The 17,316-nt window shown below is 48.1% G+C and overlaps 1 protein-coding gene across 10 annotated transcripts in view; it reads right to left on the reverse strand.

Annotated features, from left to right (window-relative positions):
• Positions 1-758: 758 nt before the first annotated feature.
• myo5aa (myosin VAa) overlaps positions 759-17,316 on the reverse strand; it is a 40,099-nt gene continuing 23,541 nt past the window's right edge. For 2 of the 10 annotated variants that reach the window (XM_072717956.1, XM_072717955.1), the window contains exons 15-42: positions 17,135-17,287; positions 16,933-17,030; positions 16,745-16,831; positions 16,541-16,649; positions 16,007-16,218; positions 15,491-15,647; positions 14,592-14,831; positions 13,697-13,945; positions 13,337-13,430; positions 12,875-13,023; positions 12,613-12,726; positions 12,396-12,533; positions 11,900-11,956; positions 11,347-11,574; positions 10,676-10,776; positions 10,022-10,078; positions 9,243-9,323; positions 8,339-8,537; positions 7,300-7,365; positions 6,484-6,577; positions 6,096-6,245; positions 5,860-6,014; positions 5,449-5,538; positions 5,201-5,351; positions 4,797-5,079; positions 3,526-3,700; positions 3,341-3,421; positions 759-3,163 (exon numbers count right to left, since the gene is read on the reverse strand). In XM_072717956.1, the coding sequence (XP_072574057.1) occupies positions 3,011-3,163; positions 3,341-3,421; positions 3,526-3,700; positions 4,797-5,079; positions 5,201-5,351; positions 5,449-5,538; positions 5,860-6,014; positions 6,096-6,245; positions 6,484-6,577; positions 7,300-7,365; positions 8,339-8,537; positions 9,243-9,323; positions 10,022-10,078; positions 10,676-10,776; positions 11,347-11,574; positions 11,900-11,956; positions 12,396-12,533; positions 12,613-12,726; positions 12,875-13,023; positions 13,337-13,430; positions 13,697-13,945; positions 14,592-14,831; positions 15,491-15,647; positions 16,007-16,218; positions 16,541-16,649; positions 16,745-16,831; positions 16,933-17,030; positions 17,135-17,287 (3,921 nt within the window). In that variant the 3' untranslated portion in view covers positions 759-3,010. The remainder of the gene's footprint in view (positions 3,164-3,340; positions 3,422-3,525; positions 3,701-4,796; positions 5,080-5,200; positions 5,352-5,448; positions 5,539-5,859; positions 6,015-6,095; positions 6,246-6,483; positions 6,578-7,299; positions 7,366-8,338; positions 8,538-9,242; positions 9,324-10,021; positions 10,079-10,675; positions 10,777-11,346; positions 11,575-11,899; positions 11,957-12,395; positions 12,534-12,612; positions 12,727-12,874; positions 13,024-13,336; positions 13,431-13,696; positions 13,946-14,591; positions 14,832-15,490; positions 15,648-16,006; positions 16,219-16,540; positions 16,650-16,744; positions 16,832-16,932; positions 17,031-17,134; positions 17,288-17,316) is intronic. The other 8 variants (XM_072717961.1, XM_072717957.1, XM_072717963.1 and 5 more) reach the window with 4 other exon arrangements.

The following is a 17,316-nucleotide window of genomic DNA, read 5'->3' on the forward strand; positions in this document are numbered from 1 at the left end:
CCTTTATTTATCTATACAGATTGGACATTTCGAACTTATATATTCTATACTGAACACAGTTGCTAATTACAATCACCGTGACTTACAGACATTTCAGATTTTCACGTTTGCACAATGGTTCTTGGAAAGACCAGTTTTTTGGGTAACATCGGTCAGACAAGAAACACATTGGAATGGTATTCCTGGTATCTTTTTTTTCTTTTCTTACAGTTTCTAGCAGTATAGCCATTACCGATTTTATTGGAGTCCATGTTGGGGAATTTGAGCGGCTTTTCCCATTCATTCAGTCATTTACAGGCGGTAACGCAGTCCTGTTTCAGTGTAAGGTGTCAATGCTCTTCAGGAGCTTTCAATGACATTTAATCAAACTGTGAAGTCAATCTCTGACATTTGCAGGATTTAGTGTATAAATTCTGGCAGAAATTAAAGGTGAAGACTTAAGAATCAAATATTAAGAAAAAACACCCAAGCGAAGCCCAGCCATTGCTCGGATTAACCTGCTGACCACCGAAATTTCATGCAGAAGCTAATGCAATGTATAAAATGAACGAAGTAAAATTCAATCATCAAACAGATGTTTACCCTAATGTATTAATAAAATCAAGTCATACAGCGAAATGTGAAGTAGTTATAACAGTTTGTCGAGTTGACCGGTTTAGATTTTGATGCCAAGGTATAAGTAGGATTGCATTTCTAGAAACGTGGTTACTTCTGCAATAATCATCAGTTTTAAAATCATGAACTGTATATACAGAAAACACCTTCAACCACCATTTATTCCAGTTCCTTAGCATATTCTTTTAAAATTGCAGAAAGAGATACCACTAACGTGAGGGGTACCTTACATTGTTATGAACCCCAAGACCAAAATCTAACAATCTTTAACAGGCGATAACATAACTATTAACAAAAACCCTTTCCAGCATTGTAATAAAACACTTCACAAAGAGAAACGTCACCGATTGTGTGGTGCTACACTACATTAAATTAAAACACATAAAACATGGTGCGCAAACAAAACATTGAAATGGAAAAGTTACATATTATTTGCAGTATGATGCACTTAGCCGATATGCATTGCACATAGATACACTAACGTGGTCAGCAGTTGAGTACAATGTCCTTCCGGTACATCTGTAAAACTCAGGGCTTTGTAAAAACCCAGCGCAGTTTTTCGCCGTTGTAACTCCTTTATAAATAATTCACTTTTCAGCCTATAAACTTTTTTTTGTGACTGCCTGAATAGATAGAAATATATTTACAGGACGGCTAATGACCGACAATATGCATTCTCCTCATACTACATAGGGTTATTAATATGGCTTGTGATTTGATTTATTACCTATGCTGTTTATAAAAACGATCAATTCAAGCTAGCATATTTATCAGTGGTGCAGATCTTTGGACGTTTTGGGTCATATTGTTACATGGCTGAGCTGGTTTTGTTTCAGCAATCAGCTGGCTGATCTACAAAGGGCCAATCTGTGGGCTACAGGGGCCCGCATGTGTATGACATCCTCTGATAATGTAAACAGAACAAAAAGGGGGTAAACAAACAAAAGACAGATCAAACAACATGTCTTAGATTTGTTCTTCATATAAATACCCATTTCTGGCACAACTATTGTACATGTATTTTGCATTTAACATTAAATAAGGGATAAAGGTAGAGGTTTGGTCCAAGAAGCACAAAGATTTGCTAGTTACAGAAAGCGTGACAACATTACCATAAATTCTAGAGTGCAAATTCAGGGTAACAATCATCTCAGAAAAAAAATATCAGACTGTTTTCTTGGTAACATTCATCCATGACACATGCTCCTAACATAACAGTTTTGTGTTTCATAACATTAATACTGAAATAAGTCAAGAACCAAAGCTCCAAGCTGAGAACCAATGGCTTGGTACCTTACATGTAAAACAAAACCAATGTACCTTTGTGCTTAAAATGTGTTTAAGTCTCCTTGAGGAATCCAAACATGATGGCAAAATTTGAAAAACGCACCCCGGAACGGTAACCTACGATCAGTCTGTATGCACAGAAACGGCAGGAGTTACAGCAAAGCGTACACAGACACACAGCATCTACGAGGGTGCTCCAATTAGCTAAAGCCCCCACCCCCCAGACCAGTTATATTCACTGGCTGCAGCGGTGTCTCAAACTGCTCCTCAGGCACGTTTTTGCAAAAACGCGGGCAGTCTGGGGGTCCCAGAGGACTGGGCTGGAAAACACTGTGTTAAAGATACTTTAACGTGGAGCTGTGTGGAGGCCCCAATCTCAACTTTATGGTTTCCTCAAATAGTGACAACAATACCTGCAGTGAACATAAGATGTAAACAGTATCTGTATTCAGGAGGACAATAATCTTAAACTCTGCCGTGCCTAAGTACAATATTCTTGGATATACAAGTTACACAAGACATAGCTTCTATCTAAATGTACTAAGTCTCAATACATAAACTAAGAAATAAACATCTACATTAAATAGTTTACTAATGCACCATTTTTACTTATTCTACATATTGTAAAGCTTACTGACATTAATATAAGACAAATTACAATATATACCATCCAAATTTGTCCCCAGTTTGAGATGTGATGGCCAATCAATTCCAAAATTTTTCCACTATGGGCAAATCCATTAGTACGTTTGGGATGATATGGGTAATAAATACAAATATTCTCGAATAATAATAGTAATAATAAATAATGATAATACGATAATACCAATAATTTTATAGGTGTGGTAGAGAGCACCTCTGAATTCTCCACTGCTGGGTGGCCTTCCTATCAGAGATCCACACATCATCAGCTCTCTGTCATTTCATCACCATCCGTTTCAGACTGAACACCTAACCACTGTTAAGGGGGCTGATTAAAAGGGCTTAACATTTTATTTTTTTTTGACTTGGTACCATTGTGGGCACCACAGAACTCTCATCAGAAGAGCCACTTATTCCCAACACCTGGGACGAGGCTGGCTGTGGGGAAGTAAAGGACGGGAGGCATCTAGACACGTGTGAGGAAACCTAGATTTAAACTGCCGGGGATCTGGATGGTCTCCAAGGCCAGAGACGATGGGTTGAAGGGGAATGTCACAGGGTAGATGAGTTTTGTGTCCATCAGGAGCTGTGGAGATTCCTTTCGATCTCGTAAGCGGGTCTGTGGATGAAAGCAGAAGACCAATCAGTGAATGAAGACACACGCTGCTTGGGTTCTATCACTGAATTAATGTGATCGATTCCTGACCCGATCGAAACAAAGCTCAAAGAGATTAGATGATAACACACGCCAGAGGAGCGCACAGGGAGAACTTCTTTGAACTTGCTTTGCTCTTACCTGTATGGTTCGAATGAAAGTGACAGACACTCTTTCCTCAAACTCATTCACCGGAGTGTACAGGTTCAGCACCTTCACAATCTGGCAGGAGGGCAAACAGATCAAAACAATAGTGATTCAGGATTATGGAGCATGAAAGACTGAAAATGTTAAACACCCAAATAAACACTCATGTTTAATCTTACCTGGGAGGTGGTGAGGGCGTGGCACATAGAGCAAATGGCCTCTGCGTCCTCGTCGGTCTTCTTCTTCACCTGTAGCAGCTGTGCTGCCTGGATCAGGGGCTCCAGCGTCTCTTTGGCCCCACAGTTCATCAGGTTCTTGTCCCTGAGCCACTCCTCCAGCTGGCTGACATTGTACCTGTAGGGGTGAGGGAATGGCAGCATGTTACAGTTTAAATACTAGAACTCGTGGCCATAAATGGAAATTAGCGGGAGAACATTTTAAAACGAATTTGAGAAAGCACTTCTTTACACAGCGTGTAGTTAGAGTATGGAATAGTCTTCCTGTTAGTGTAGTGCAAGCTAAAACCCTGGGTTCCTTTAAATCAGAGCTAGATAAGATTTTAAACAACTCTGAGCTATTAGTTAAGTTCTCCCCAAATGAGCTTTCTTATGTTCTTATGTTCTAGGTAGCATGTTCTACGCTGCAGACCTCGCTGATCTCCAACACACATCCACCAATCTACTCATACACCCAAGGAACCCAAATACGTAACCATCATCTTGCAAAAAGGGGGAAAAAAGTTACCAGATGGAAATGACCCTTAGCAAAGCATAAAATCTAACCAATTAGGGTCATACTTATGACATTATCCAGGAACTATATGGGGCAAAGCCTGGCACACCCAAGGTGGGTAATGGTGTGACTGTTTTGAAACAGAGACCGAAACTGTGATACAAATGTTCGCAATCTTGTGTTGCAGTTCTGGAAGACGGAGCAGTGATATACACCCCTCCCAACCCTAATCTGCTGTCACCACTGTGGGACCAGCCTACTGAGCTCTCGTTACGTTACTCATGTCCCAAAGCTCATTTTTCATTTCATAATTTAATGCTATAACACGTGTACATCACAAAATTATTCTGTTTAAAGTTAGGGCAAGCTGAGTATTTTTGAAAATATTACACATTACACTAAAGCTGATCTAGTTCTTTAGTCTTCTCTCACAGTATGAACTGAATCGTGAACTGAAGGTCTGAACCATGGATTTGGGGAATCATTATACCCCTGAAGATGGGACATGGATACTCTCGTGAGTTGAGGGGAGGGGGCAATTGACAGATTTGGACAAGACAGTGATCTCACTGCTGCAATGCTGCAGGTTCGAAAAAAGGAGTTCTCCCCTGACCCTCTGCACCCTCAGTCAGAATGTCTTTTGTTCCTGGGTAAGACTGTGATGGTTTTCTGCTAAATGAGCATGGCAATATGGCCGCCCCTTTCTGCTGGTAGATACCTGATCTGCATCCCCTTGCTCCAGGAGCACATGTCCTTCCGCAGCAGCAGGTTGTTAAGGGTGACGGCGCCGATGATGTAGAACTGCTGGCGGACCACCTGCTTCATGAGCTCCGGGTCGGTGCCGTGTTGGCACATGATGGAGTGGAAGGAGTTCAGCTGGCGGAGGATGGAGTCCAGGGTGTAGGTGCCCTCATCGGCGATGCTAGATGTCCGCTTCCGCAGGCCGGTGGGCTTCACGCCTGACACGCCTTGGATGGTCTCGTGCTCCAGCATTCCTGAGACTGTAGACCATGTGTGTAGAAAGGAGCCATGTGACGCCTCATTAGATGGGGATATATTATTTACAGATGTGTTTACTGGGAGTCGACCGAGTGACTTGAGTGCCACGGGCGGGTGGATTACCTATCATGGGCTGCAGAATGTTCTCCATGCACTTGATGAGTTGCTGGTAGATCTGGATGGCCAGGTCGCTCAGAACCTGCCGGTACTCCGCCAGGTCAAAGTTGTTCAGGCAGTGATCGTTCTGCTTATTTGTGTTGTATTTCGTGAATGCCTGCAGGGGGACGTGGCACAGACTCCTAAGGTCAAGATCGCCAAGGAGCAATGAACAAAGTAGGCATCGCTTGGACCATCTGTGGTTTTGGTCCTACCTCCTCCCCGCTGTACTGCTTCAGACAATGCAAGAAACGGCAGGTGTTGGAGAGCCAGAAAGAGACCGTCTCAAAGTCATCTCCTCTTTTCTGTAAGCAGGACCAAGAAACTTCAAGTCAGGAGACGTGTGACACTTTTTATATTTACTGATGCTGATGTACTAGAGACAGAGATATAAACAGAAAGAGAAAGACGAGAGAGAGAGAGAACGAACATAGCCACCATGGATCAGTGTTTCCCAATCTAGTCCTTGAGAACCTGGAGACAGTTCACATTTTTGCTAGGGAGCTGGGAGGGAGCAAAAATGTGGACTGTCTTTGGATCCCTGAGTACTGGATTGGGAAACTTTGCCATAGATGATACCAAATTAGCGGTGCTGAATTATCAGTGGTGCAATAGCACACGCATACCTTTAAGATCTTCTTGATGCTGTTGATAGAGCTGGTGAGCAGTGTGCGAACTTTCTGGTCGTCGTTGAGGTAGTCGGCATGGCGCAGACACATGAACAGGATGTAGGCCGGCAGGCCTGGGATCATGTTGACGGCCACACCTCGTGGTTTCAGTTCTGCACGGCCGAAGGATGCCACGTCAGATCACCCAGAAGCTGAAATCTCAGCGGGCCTCCACCACTGACCGTTTTACTCACCTAAGATCAGATTCTTCACCAGCTTCAGCTCATCATCCTTCTTGTACTCCAGCATGCCCTGGAAGTCCTTCTCCTTGCGAGGGATGTTGACTGGCCGGATTGGCTCATCCACGGTCTGTCCAGGGGAAATGTTCTCCACTTGACCCCCAACTGAGCAGTTGGATCAAAGGAGGGGGACATTGGAAGGTTGAGATTACTAAGTGATTAAGGTCATGAATGGGCAGTATTTCTGATACATGTAAAATAGGTATTTTAAATATAAAATTGTATTTTGTAATTTGTATTTGACTTACTTCATGAAAATGATTATGTAATTTATATCAAAATACATTCTGATGCATTTTTTCTGCGTCTCTCATTAAGGACGCTATGGTCCTTCTGCATTTACCTTCCAACTCGCCAATCTTCTTGGCAAACACCTTCAGCTGCTTCTTGAGCTTGCGGACAGTCTTGTCCTGCTTCTCCAGCTGCTCCATGAGGTCCTAAAACGGGGAGAGGTTACTCTCACGTAATGGAGGACGGCTATCCTTTCTAATTTCTTACATGACTGACAGGCTTGGGGAAAGAAAAGCGAACACAGCACACATTTTAGTCATCGCGTCCTGCAGAAGGCCAGCAAAGCGTGTTAAGAACAAATTCGGTGTACAATTTCAGGGGGGTCAGCAGCTATTTCTCAGTGCAAATTATGGAAACAAAGTCTTTCCTTGCTTGTAAATAATCGTCAACTTTTAAAGGACAAATGATACAATATTAGGCACTAATATCAAATTTCCATCACATAATCAAAAACATCACACATACACCTGAGCATGTATTTCCCCTGCCCCCACAGAAGACTGTGCTTCCATGACTGAGTAACAATGAGTAACAGAGTATTAGGTACAGTGAGCACTGACTCAGCAGGAGTGGGTTAACAGACAGGGAGTGGGTGGCTGCTACCATATTAGCCACATATGTCTCATTCATCACAGCTCTAACATACACAGGGAGCACACACAGTACTGTTTCTCCTGCATACACCCCCCTCCCCCCCCCCACCCAAAGTTAGTAATTCCCAGTTCCTCAAGTAACAGATGGATAGATAGACCGTCCCTACTTCTGTCAGATACAGTACTGTTAACGCCCACACATGTGCAAACACACACACACACCCGTGCACACACACACACTCGTGTGCTGTAATCTCTTCGTCAACCCTACATACAATCATTCGCCGTAAAACCAGGAGGCGGGACTCCCGATATTTGCTTGGGTCATCGGCATTCATGTCCTGTGAGGTGAGATCCAGAAAAATAAGATGCCTCTGTGAATGTAGTGACAGCCACCCAGCCATAAAGGCTCAAGTGCTGCTCAGAAAAGGACTACATTACCCAGCATGCAGTGCATTCATGCCTGAATTCAAGATCTTATGGAACTAGACCTACTGCTCAAAAACAAACGTTAGCACCTCTATCACTTCTCCCAACCAGTAGCTTTACTTTAATATATTTCTTTCAGCAAATTAGATTTAAATGTTTGTATACTGAAATCTTCAGATTATTTCTATACTTGCTTAACAGCAATATACATTAAATATATAATCCTTAATTCCCTAATTTTGCTAAACTATTCTTATTAAAAGGTGAAAAAATGCTCTATTCCCAGTTTAAGAGTACTCTGTCACTTGTCTGTTGTGTCAGTGAGTAATTACCCCTGTTTAAAAGGAGTTAACCGACTACATGTCAGTAAATGAGATCTGATTGGCAGTCTCAGAAATTGCATGACAGGTAACAAAATGGAATGGAATATTACAGGATTAAAACACAAACAACACTCAATACAAATAAACAGCAACACTCAGTACAAATATATACATCTGGCAGGCTGAGGTCCATGGACAGCAGCAGAATCTGATACCTCAAAAACAGGATAGAGGGTAAAAGAGTAAAAAGGGGTCTAGAGGAAGGGTGAAAGGCAATAAAACAAAGGTGGGGGAGGGGTTCAGAACTGAAAGGAGGTGATGATATGGGGGGTAAGAGATGTGCAGGTGTGAGAGGAGTGACAGGCCTGGGGAAGTGCTTTACGGATGAAGGTATCTGGCTGGTAGCAGGTTCTACACTATGTCAATCATCAAGGAATGAAGAATACAATGTGAGCCTCTAGGGGCGGTAAGGGAGAGGATAGACGGGGAGTAGATGGAGGGCAGTAAGGTTTGGTGGGGGTGGGGCACAGTCCAGAGGGGCGGGGCATAGCCAGGTACCCACCAGGTTCTCGTTGGTGAGGCGTGTGATCTCGTGCTGCAGGCTGGCCTCAATGCGAGCCTCCGGGGGCAGCTGCAGGTTCTGGGCCAGGAGCTGCTGCTGCCGGTTGTTCTCCTCCTTCAGGCTCTGCAGCTCCCCACGCAGAGACTCCACCAAATTGTCATGACTCCTCCTCTGGCTCTGCATCTGCGACTCCAGCAGCCTGGGGATGGGGAAAGGAGGAGAAAGAGGGAGAGAAGGAGAGAGAGAGAGAGAGAGAGCAGGGGGGGGGGAGAGAGGCAGGCAGGAGAACAAGAAAGGCAAATTAAATAATAAACTCCACATGCATTACCCAGGCCCCTGAGCTTCTCCACTCATTACCAAACAGGAAACTGAGACTTTCTGTTCTGATAGGCTGAGAGCGGAATCATGAACCCTTTGCTCAAGCAGCTTGTTGGTCAGAGAAGCCAGACTGAAGTGAGGTTTTCTACAGAAGTGCTGCCACCACACTGACTGGAGGCTACCGCCATGCATCGAAGCTGAGGAGAACATGAGCTCTCCAGCACGGACATCACTAAATGGTACACAGAAGAGTGTCTCCCTCATGGACAGACGGTGTGGACCTCTGACTGTGTGACCCTGTTCCGGTTAAAGGTCGGACAGGTGTGTGTGTGTGTGTGTGTGTGTGTGTGTGTGTGTGTGTGTGTGGTAAAGGAGCTATGAGTGCCTCAGTGACCCAGGACAAATGTGTGTTTGGCCACAAGACCTAAAAAGCACTTGAGAACTGCAACATAAAACATGTGCTCAGATGAACATGAGAGTTAGTTGGGGGGAGGTGGGGGGTGGGGGGAATGCCCGTTTACCCTGCACACATGCGCAGACACACACAGGGCAGGAAGGTGCACAAGCCCTAGAAAACATGGTCAACCTGTTGGTCTCCTTTAAACCTTCATAAACCAGCCAAAGCTCTCCGTCCTCATTCAGCTGGTGGTAGTCTGGAGCAGGGGATCTGACAAACCAAACAAAAAAGGAAAAGAAAGGAAAAAAGAATGGAAAATAAAAAGGTGGATGATGAGGGTGATGGATGAGCAGACATGAGGGACCCAGCAGCTAAATGAACAACAACCGGATCGAACCGGCTGGGTCTCCAGCACCTACTAACGGCAGGAAGCCGCTGGACCAGCTCCTTATAATGCAATTCTGATCACAATGGATTCATTTTAACTTAAAACTTAACTAGACAAATTAAACAGAATGAATGTCAATGATAAATCAACAACAAACAAACTATAATACATAAGATGGACTTTAAAAATGGTGATGAAACATGCGGGAGTGACTACATGGGCTTGGTAATAAACGATCACAGCTGCCAGTCCGGCAGGGTCTCCCAGCCCTGTCCGTCTCAGGTCAAGCACATGCAGACATGCTGCACTCCAGGGCAGGTCTGCATCTCACAGCAGGATCCGCGTGGTTGGCCTTCATCCATCACACACAGGGACATCAGGATCACGCGGCAATAAGAAGCACATGCGTGACTCTTAATTAAGAAGCAGAGGGAAGCCATCGTCAGCTATCCTAACAGCACTTCATGCGTGTTAAGGGGGACGCCACGCTCGGGCCCGAGACGGCCAGGTGTCAGGCCAATCCGCGTGAGCCGGGACCATGTCACCCGGTGCAGAGCGGGCACACACTGCAGTCTGTTACCTGAGCCTACTCATCAAATCATTCGCCTCGATGGGTTCACGCAAAAACTTGGGGGATCTGGACGAGAAGGGGAAGAGGAACAGCGAGCGGGGTGGGTCAGTGAGCCGCTGAGGGGGAGGGGCTATCGCACACACTCCCGACGGGAATTTGAGCCCCCAGCTTGGCGTTCAGCTCTCCGCTTAAGGTGCTCAGAGCTTTTCCCTGACAGTCTGCCAAGCAGCTCATGGACAGGGGTGCTGAAGGGGGGAGGGGGTAACTGCTGATGATGGCAAGGCCCCATCCATTCTGCATGAAGAATAGCATTTCATGGTGGGGGGGGTGGTTTGTAAAATGGTGGCTTAAAAAAGGAACAGACTGGCTCAGGAAGGCAATGAATCACACAAAAAGTGAGGGAGGCAAACAAAGCAAAAAAATGTACAGATGAAATAAAAACCTGCGTCTGCCCAACAGACGTCTAGACCGTGTCCTTAGACCATCCCTCTGTTATTGTCCACATGCTACCTCCTGTTAGCATTTGATCTTGCAGCGACACCTGGGGCCTCGTGGTGCAGTAAAGAGAGCCAGCCGACAGCGGCGCTCACAGGGAGGGTGGCTGGGTGGCTAGATATGGTTTTATTATTATACGTCATGAAGCTCCAGCAGCTTGCATGGTACCTGTTGGTCTCCTTGAGGGTGAGGTACGCCTGGGTGATCTCCTCAGCATCCTTCATATTCTTCAGCTCCTCTGTGTATGGCATGGGCTCCGTCATCGTGTCCTGTGGGCAGCCAATGTCAGGATATGGCAATTAAGAGGCAAAAAGCATTCGTTGTGCTACTTCCCATAGCAACTCTTGATACAGGTATAATACTGACAGGGCTCAAAATAAAGTATTGAAAGAGCAAAAGGATTCCTCCCCTGTGATTCTGTCTTATTGTGAATGCTAAGCTGGTCTATATACCTGCAGGACTAAAAAAAAAAAAAAAAATCTGCAGGCCTCAGGAAAACCACCCTTCCTGAGTCAAAATAAGGGACGAATTTCATCTCGAAGTTTCAATTAATCTGCAAAACTGCTGGCAAGAATGAGGGCAACAGAGAGAGAGAGAGAGAGAGAGAGAGAGAGAGAGATGCTGAAGTAGTACCTTGTCATCCTGGAAGGGAGGCATTGTGAAAAAAGTGTAGGAGAAAAGACATTATTAATGCCATCTTAAAATGCAGACTTATATGGGCTTAATAAACCTTGGTGGGCGTGGGGGGGGGGGGGCTGTCAGCACCTCTTCTCCCAGTTACTGGCCGTTCAGCCTGGGGCCCAAAATGACACGCCAGCCTGCGGGGCCCCGGCCCTCACCTTGTGCTGCCGCGCCTCCTTCTGGCTGACCAGCTGGGAGCGCAGGATCAGAACCTCCTCCTTGCGCACCTCCAGCTCCTCATTGGAGGCGTTGAGCTGGTCCAGGAGCACCTTGTAGGCGGGCGAGCCTGGGGCGGCGGAGGAGGCTCCGGCGATGCCGCTCATGGATTGGCGGATCTGGTTCAGGTCGTGCTTCAGCTTCTTGTTTTCCGACTCCAGCTCCTGCCGCTGGGGGCGGGACGTGGCACGTGAGTGAGGCCTGCTCGGCCCCCCCCGTCACCTCCACAGGCACGCTCTGGCAGACAGCTTACACCGATACAGGCACAAGTCCCTTTAAGGGTTTTTTTTCCCTCAAATGGAGCTTGGGGCTTTGCTTAGTGATTTGTAGGCTGCCTACTCTAAAGCACTCAACAGTCTCTACAGGCTTCATCAAACAGGGCCATATAATATACAGAATCAGTTTGCTGGGTAGGAAAGTCATCAGCTAATGCGGGGGTGGGGGGGGGGACTGGCCTGACTGGAGGGGGGCGAGGGGGAGCCTCTGCACCCTTACCTTCAGAGATTCATATTCCAGCTCTGCTCCCCGCGACTTCTTGTGCTCCTCTTCATCCTTTTAAAAAGAGAGACACAGGACGACGCAGTGCTGTTAAATCAGCCAGCGGCACCATCCACAGCCCTAACCCTAATGGACGAGGGGCTGAAGCTGTCTGGGCGGCTGCCGTGAGACTCCACCCACCACGGGGGGGAGGGGGGGGGGTGTCTTCAGGAGGACAGAGAAAAAACAGGAATCTGAACAGCCCACTCTGACTGTTGGGTCCACATGTGCCCAGGCTTCCGGCCACACGACACACTGAAAATCCCATAGGACACGAAGAAACAGCTTAACACCTCAAAGGACGGTGAAGCCAGTCTGGTTATTACATATACGCATCATTCTCCAAATCAGTCTGCCGACCCGTTTCTGCCCAAAGAGCCTGTTGAACAGGATACAGTTCGGAGAGAGAGAAAGTGAAAGCGGAGCAGCGGGCGAGCGAGTCGGCACGCCATACCCTGGCCCTTGCCCGCTGGAACTGCTCATCTTTCCGGTCCAGCTCGTTCTGCAGCGACTGCTTCTCCTGCTCCAGCTCAGTCACTCTCTTCTGCAGCTTGAGGAACAGCGACATGTCCAGAGGCGCCTTGGTGACATCCTGCAGAAGGAGGTCAGGGTTGGACAGCAGCTGACGGGGCACCAGATGTGCCGACGCCCCCTACAGGACGGGTTCTCACCTCACGCCCACGAGAGCTCTCTTCAGACTCTGCTATCTCAGAGTTGTACGTGCACTCGGACTCGTTGCTGCTGTGTGTGGAGTCAGTTCTTCTGTGGCCTGGCTTGGGGACAGCCTGGACAGAACCCCACACCCACCCACAAACAGAAACAGTCAGGGGGCCTAACAGAACATCCCATCCATCCATCCATCCATGAAATGAAACCTAATCTAAAAGATGAGAGCTTTAATGTAGCCCTTCTCAGGTATGCATGGCGGCTGACCACAGTAAGGGTGATCTCCTCCTTCAGGTCGTCGTAGCGCTCCTCCAGGCGCAGGTGTTCCGACAGCAGGTTCTGATAACGTGTGCGCTCCTCGTTCAGGTCATTCTCCAGCTCCTTGGTCTGCTCCGCCAGGGCCTTCTGCATTTTGTCTGCGAGGGGAGGATGGCAGGTTGACGGAGAGTGTGGCGGAGAGTGAGAGAGAGGCAGCAAATCGCACCAGGAAGGGAAAAGTTTTAATTGGGAGAGGCATACATCTCTACTGACAGCGTTCATAAGTCAGGAGCGCAATTGGCCAGTGGCTGTTTTGTTTTGATGTTTAAACTGAGACGTCACCTTAGTCTCTGTCCCTGCAGCTCGGCTGTTGTTCGGGGTGCTGTGCTTCTCATTGCCTACTAATCATGGGTAGCATTTGTGCTTCCAGGTCCCTGGGTCTTCACCAAGGGCCTGGCATTGGGTCCGTACCTGTCATCACCTGGTCCTGCTCCTGGATCAGCCGGTTCAGGTTGTTCTTTTCACTCTTTAAAAGGTTGTTCTGCTCCTTCAGCTCAGCCACCATCTAGAAATAAGAGGAGCAGAGCAGGGTCAAGTCGAATGCGTCACGTCAACATGCAAACCCAACAGTGTTTCATCCTGCGTTACTGCAAACATGACCATACAGATTCAGGGGTTTGGATGTTGTACCCGGGGGGGTCTCAGTGGAAACAACCCTAACCCATATCCATACATTGTTGGTTATGTGAAGGCTCCCCTCATTGGTGACCTGATTAAGATCTACACCAGGCCACACCCCTAGGTGCTGCCCAGTGCTGCCAGGCCACCTACCGCCTCCATCTCGTTGCGGTACTTGTCCGCCCAGTCCTCGATGACCTTCTTCTCAGACTGCGTGGCCTCCAGCTCCTTGCGCAGCCGGACCAGCTCCTCCAGCAGGCTGACCACGCGACTGGCGTTGCTCTTGGCCTCCTCCTCGAAGCCGCGTAGGCGCGCAAGTTCGCCGCGCAGCCGCTCGCCCTCGATGGTGTAGGTGTTCTCCAGCCCGGTCAGGCGCTCGCTCAGGGACTTGTTCTCCTTGCTCTGTGTGGAGGGACATTGCAGGTTTTTAGTGAGCTGGGGAGGGAGAGGGGCCAGCTGGCATCGGAAGGTCATGCCACGTGGCCAGTGGGACGTGGCGTTGAGCAATCAGCAGCGGTCAGTAGTGGGAGGAGCAGGGCAGGGTGAGGGGGAACTCCCGGAAATGGAGAATGGAATTTGTGGGGGGGGGCTAGGGGGTGTCCTGAGCTGCCACTGATTATCCTTACGGATATCAAAGCAAAAAAAACAGGAGTTATCTGAAACAGGATTTCTTTATTGGCCAGATAACTTAAGCCCAATGTAAGGACTGTCCAATAGGAATGTCACTTACCTCAATTCCTATTGGACAGTTTTCAGGTTTGGTTTAAATTATCCAGCTAACTTTAAAATCCTGCTTTGTGGAATATCCCCCAAGACTAAAATGAAGCAACACCTTAGCAAAACAACTGAGAAAACAATGATTCCGTGTTCTACATATGCATTTTTGGCTTAACTTGGCTTATTTCAGACCAGTGGAAACCCAATGCTGTAAAGCCATAGGAGATGAACAGAAATTACTATTTGATAAAAATATAACATGCAGTTTGTTAAAAGTGCGACTGTCGCCCATCGAGGCCACTAAGGGGCGAGCTGACAGAGGCTGACCCACCTGCTCATCCACCTTACGCTGCAGCTGCATGATCTTGTTCTCCATGCCGATGTTGAGCTTCTTGAAGTGCTCCACGGAGCGCGCCTCGATCTTCAGCTTCTTGAGCTCGCGCTTGGCCTTCATGCGGCGCACGCAGCACTGCAGGTACACGATCGCCGCCAGCGAGCGCTTGAACCACTGCCGCGCCAGCCAGCCACGCACCCACTTCTGGATGATGATGGCTTTGTGCTCCCGGAGCAACTGAGGACAATGGAGGAGAGCCGCGTTATTCTGGGTGGGAGAATCCGCTCCCGGGGCCATCGGGAGGGGCAGAGACCATCCCTTACACACCGTCACGCCAAGGGATCACTCCGGTCCTCCATACCTTCCTCCTCTGCTTCATCCCGCACCCCGGAACCTCAAAACACCGCCTCACTTTAGCTTTTCTGATATTAAAACCATCCATGTTCCAGCCACAAAGGAGAAGGAGAGGGCGAGAAAGCCCAAGCGGGACGGGGACAGCACATCTGCTGCTGTCCGTCACTGGGGTAGAGTCCCTAAATTCTTTGGAAGCTGCAGCCCCAGACCCTCCTACAGCCTCTCTCCATAGAGGGCTTCACGTTCATGCATTACCACCAAATCTCCACCCGAATGATTCTGCATCTCCACAGAGGATTCCTAAGATCCATTTACACACAAATTGGCGTATTAAATAATGACTGTGGGTGACAGAAGTTCAGCGACTGGTAGCTACTGTTTGGATTTGCGTCTATGTGCATTCAGAATCATAGAATCATAATGCTGCGTGAAGAGAATGAAAGGCCTCAATTCAAAGATCAAAATCAGATCCTTTGATCGTCAAGCTAAGCTTTCGAAGGGCTCGTCTCGTCTCGGGTCAGAGCCGCGACGGGACGCCTTACCGCCTGGTACAGCTGCCTTGCCATGTACGCCCGCAGGAGGCACTGGAGGGCGATAGCGGCGGCACGCTTGCGTCTGTAGAGCTCCCTCGCCACGTACATGCGCTGGCACTTTTGGATGATGATGGCGGCCCTTGTCCGGCGCAGGAATTTGGCCAGACTGGACGCAGAGGCAAGGGGAGCGAGCAGAAAGAGAGCAAAGCCGGGGGGGTTGGTGACAATGGAGGGGGAAAACACGAGCAACAACAGGAAGTAAAGACCCATCTTCTGAAAGAAGCAGACAGTCAAATGCCTTTGCAGATTCTGGGCAAAATTTTTCTAATTACATTAATTACACTGAGTAAAAGTGGAAAAAAATTAAGATGTTGGCCTTAAACCTACTGTACACTATGATACAGACCTGCTGAAACAGGATTCAAGAAAATAAATTCATTCTTGATATTATAAAATTTGTTTAGCAGAATGATATGCTGCGATTGGGCCCAAGAAACTTGCTGATAGGAAGTCCCGCCCCCTTACCATCTCGCCTGGTAGCCCCGCACGCGTCTCTGAATGGTGATGGCGGCCTTCTTCATGCGCAGGTACTTCTTGCGCGCCAGCCAGCAGCGGATGGTCTTCTGGATGCGGATACAGGCTGCACGGAGCTTGTCCGCTCGCAGCTTCTCCAGGTAGGCCACCTGACCCGCGCGGAAGAAGATCTTGGTCTTGCCAAACTGGTACTTGTCCGGGTCCTGTGAATGGGGGACATAACTGCTAAACCTCGGAACAAATTGCTCATTTCAAGAGGGGTCACATGCACTGCAGAGGCAGGGACCGGCTGAACGTCTCATTGGTAGCCCTACACTAAGCCTACAGGCCACACATCCTCAACAGATGGAGAAAAACCAATCCTCTCAAACGTGTCAGCAACCGACCCTTTTGTGCTCATAAACGGAGGTATCAGGGTATCTGGTGAACTGGTGTTCCAAGAGTAAAAATCATTCCACTGATGGCAGATTCCACCAACGGCACGCAGAACGGCGTTTCGTCACAAATTAGGTCTGTTCTCTGTACCTGGACAAGCCTCTCCAGGACATTCTTGCAGGTGAGCTTCTTGTCAGTCAGCACATCCTTCTGCTTCATCAGGACCCGATAGCGGCTGAAGAACTCCTGATAGGTCCACCTTGTGGCAGAGGGACAGGACAGCGTTAGAATCCTGCCCGTAGGTGAACTTGGGCCCGTCGTGGAGTTTGAGGCTGAGCTTCATAGCGGTACTACCTGGATGGGAAGCCGGCTGCAGAGATTCGGATGGTTTCTAGCACACCACAAGCTCTCAGCTGCTGTACCGCCCTCTTGGGGTCAAACCTGGGACAGCAGAGGACAATGAACAAAGAACGTTAGGGAAGAGGGTCTGAGGCCTGTGCCTCCAGCGTCCTCAAAGAGGCGAGAAACGACAAGCCGCTCACGTGAAAGGGAATTTGAAGTCATTTGGCTTGATGCAGCGGACATAGTGGGGAGTTGTGGCATTCAGGGTTTCCATCAATAGCTGCAGCGAGTTGCGGAACTGGGAACGTAAAAACGTGTAAATATGTGAATCGTTAACGGCAACACCTTTGAGGTCACTGTGAAGCCTAATGTGGCCCTACTGGGCCTTCACATGGCTCTCACCTGCAGGCCCACGGTCTTCTTGTGCTCCTTACTGGACTGGCCCCCCCGGCTCTTGTCGGGCTTCACACTTAGCCGAGTGCGGCCCCCCGGAGGCGGCCCTGTGGGACTAGAGGTCTTCTCGTCGTCCTGGAAGAGCTCCACCAGCAGATCAAACTGGTGCCCAGCAAGCAGAAACACCACAT

The sequence above is a fragment of the Paramormyrops kingsleyae genome, chromosome 11 (genome assembly GCF_048594095.1).
Source record: "Paramormyrops kingsleyae isolate MSU_618 chromosome 11, PKINGS_0.4, whole genome shotgun sequence".
NCBI lineage: Eukaryota > Metazoa > Chordata > Actinopteri > Osteoglossiformes > Mormyridae > Paramormyrops > Paramormyrops kingsleyae.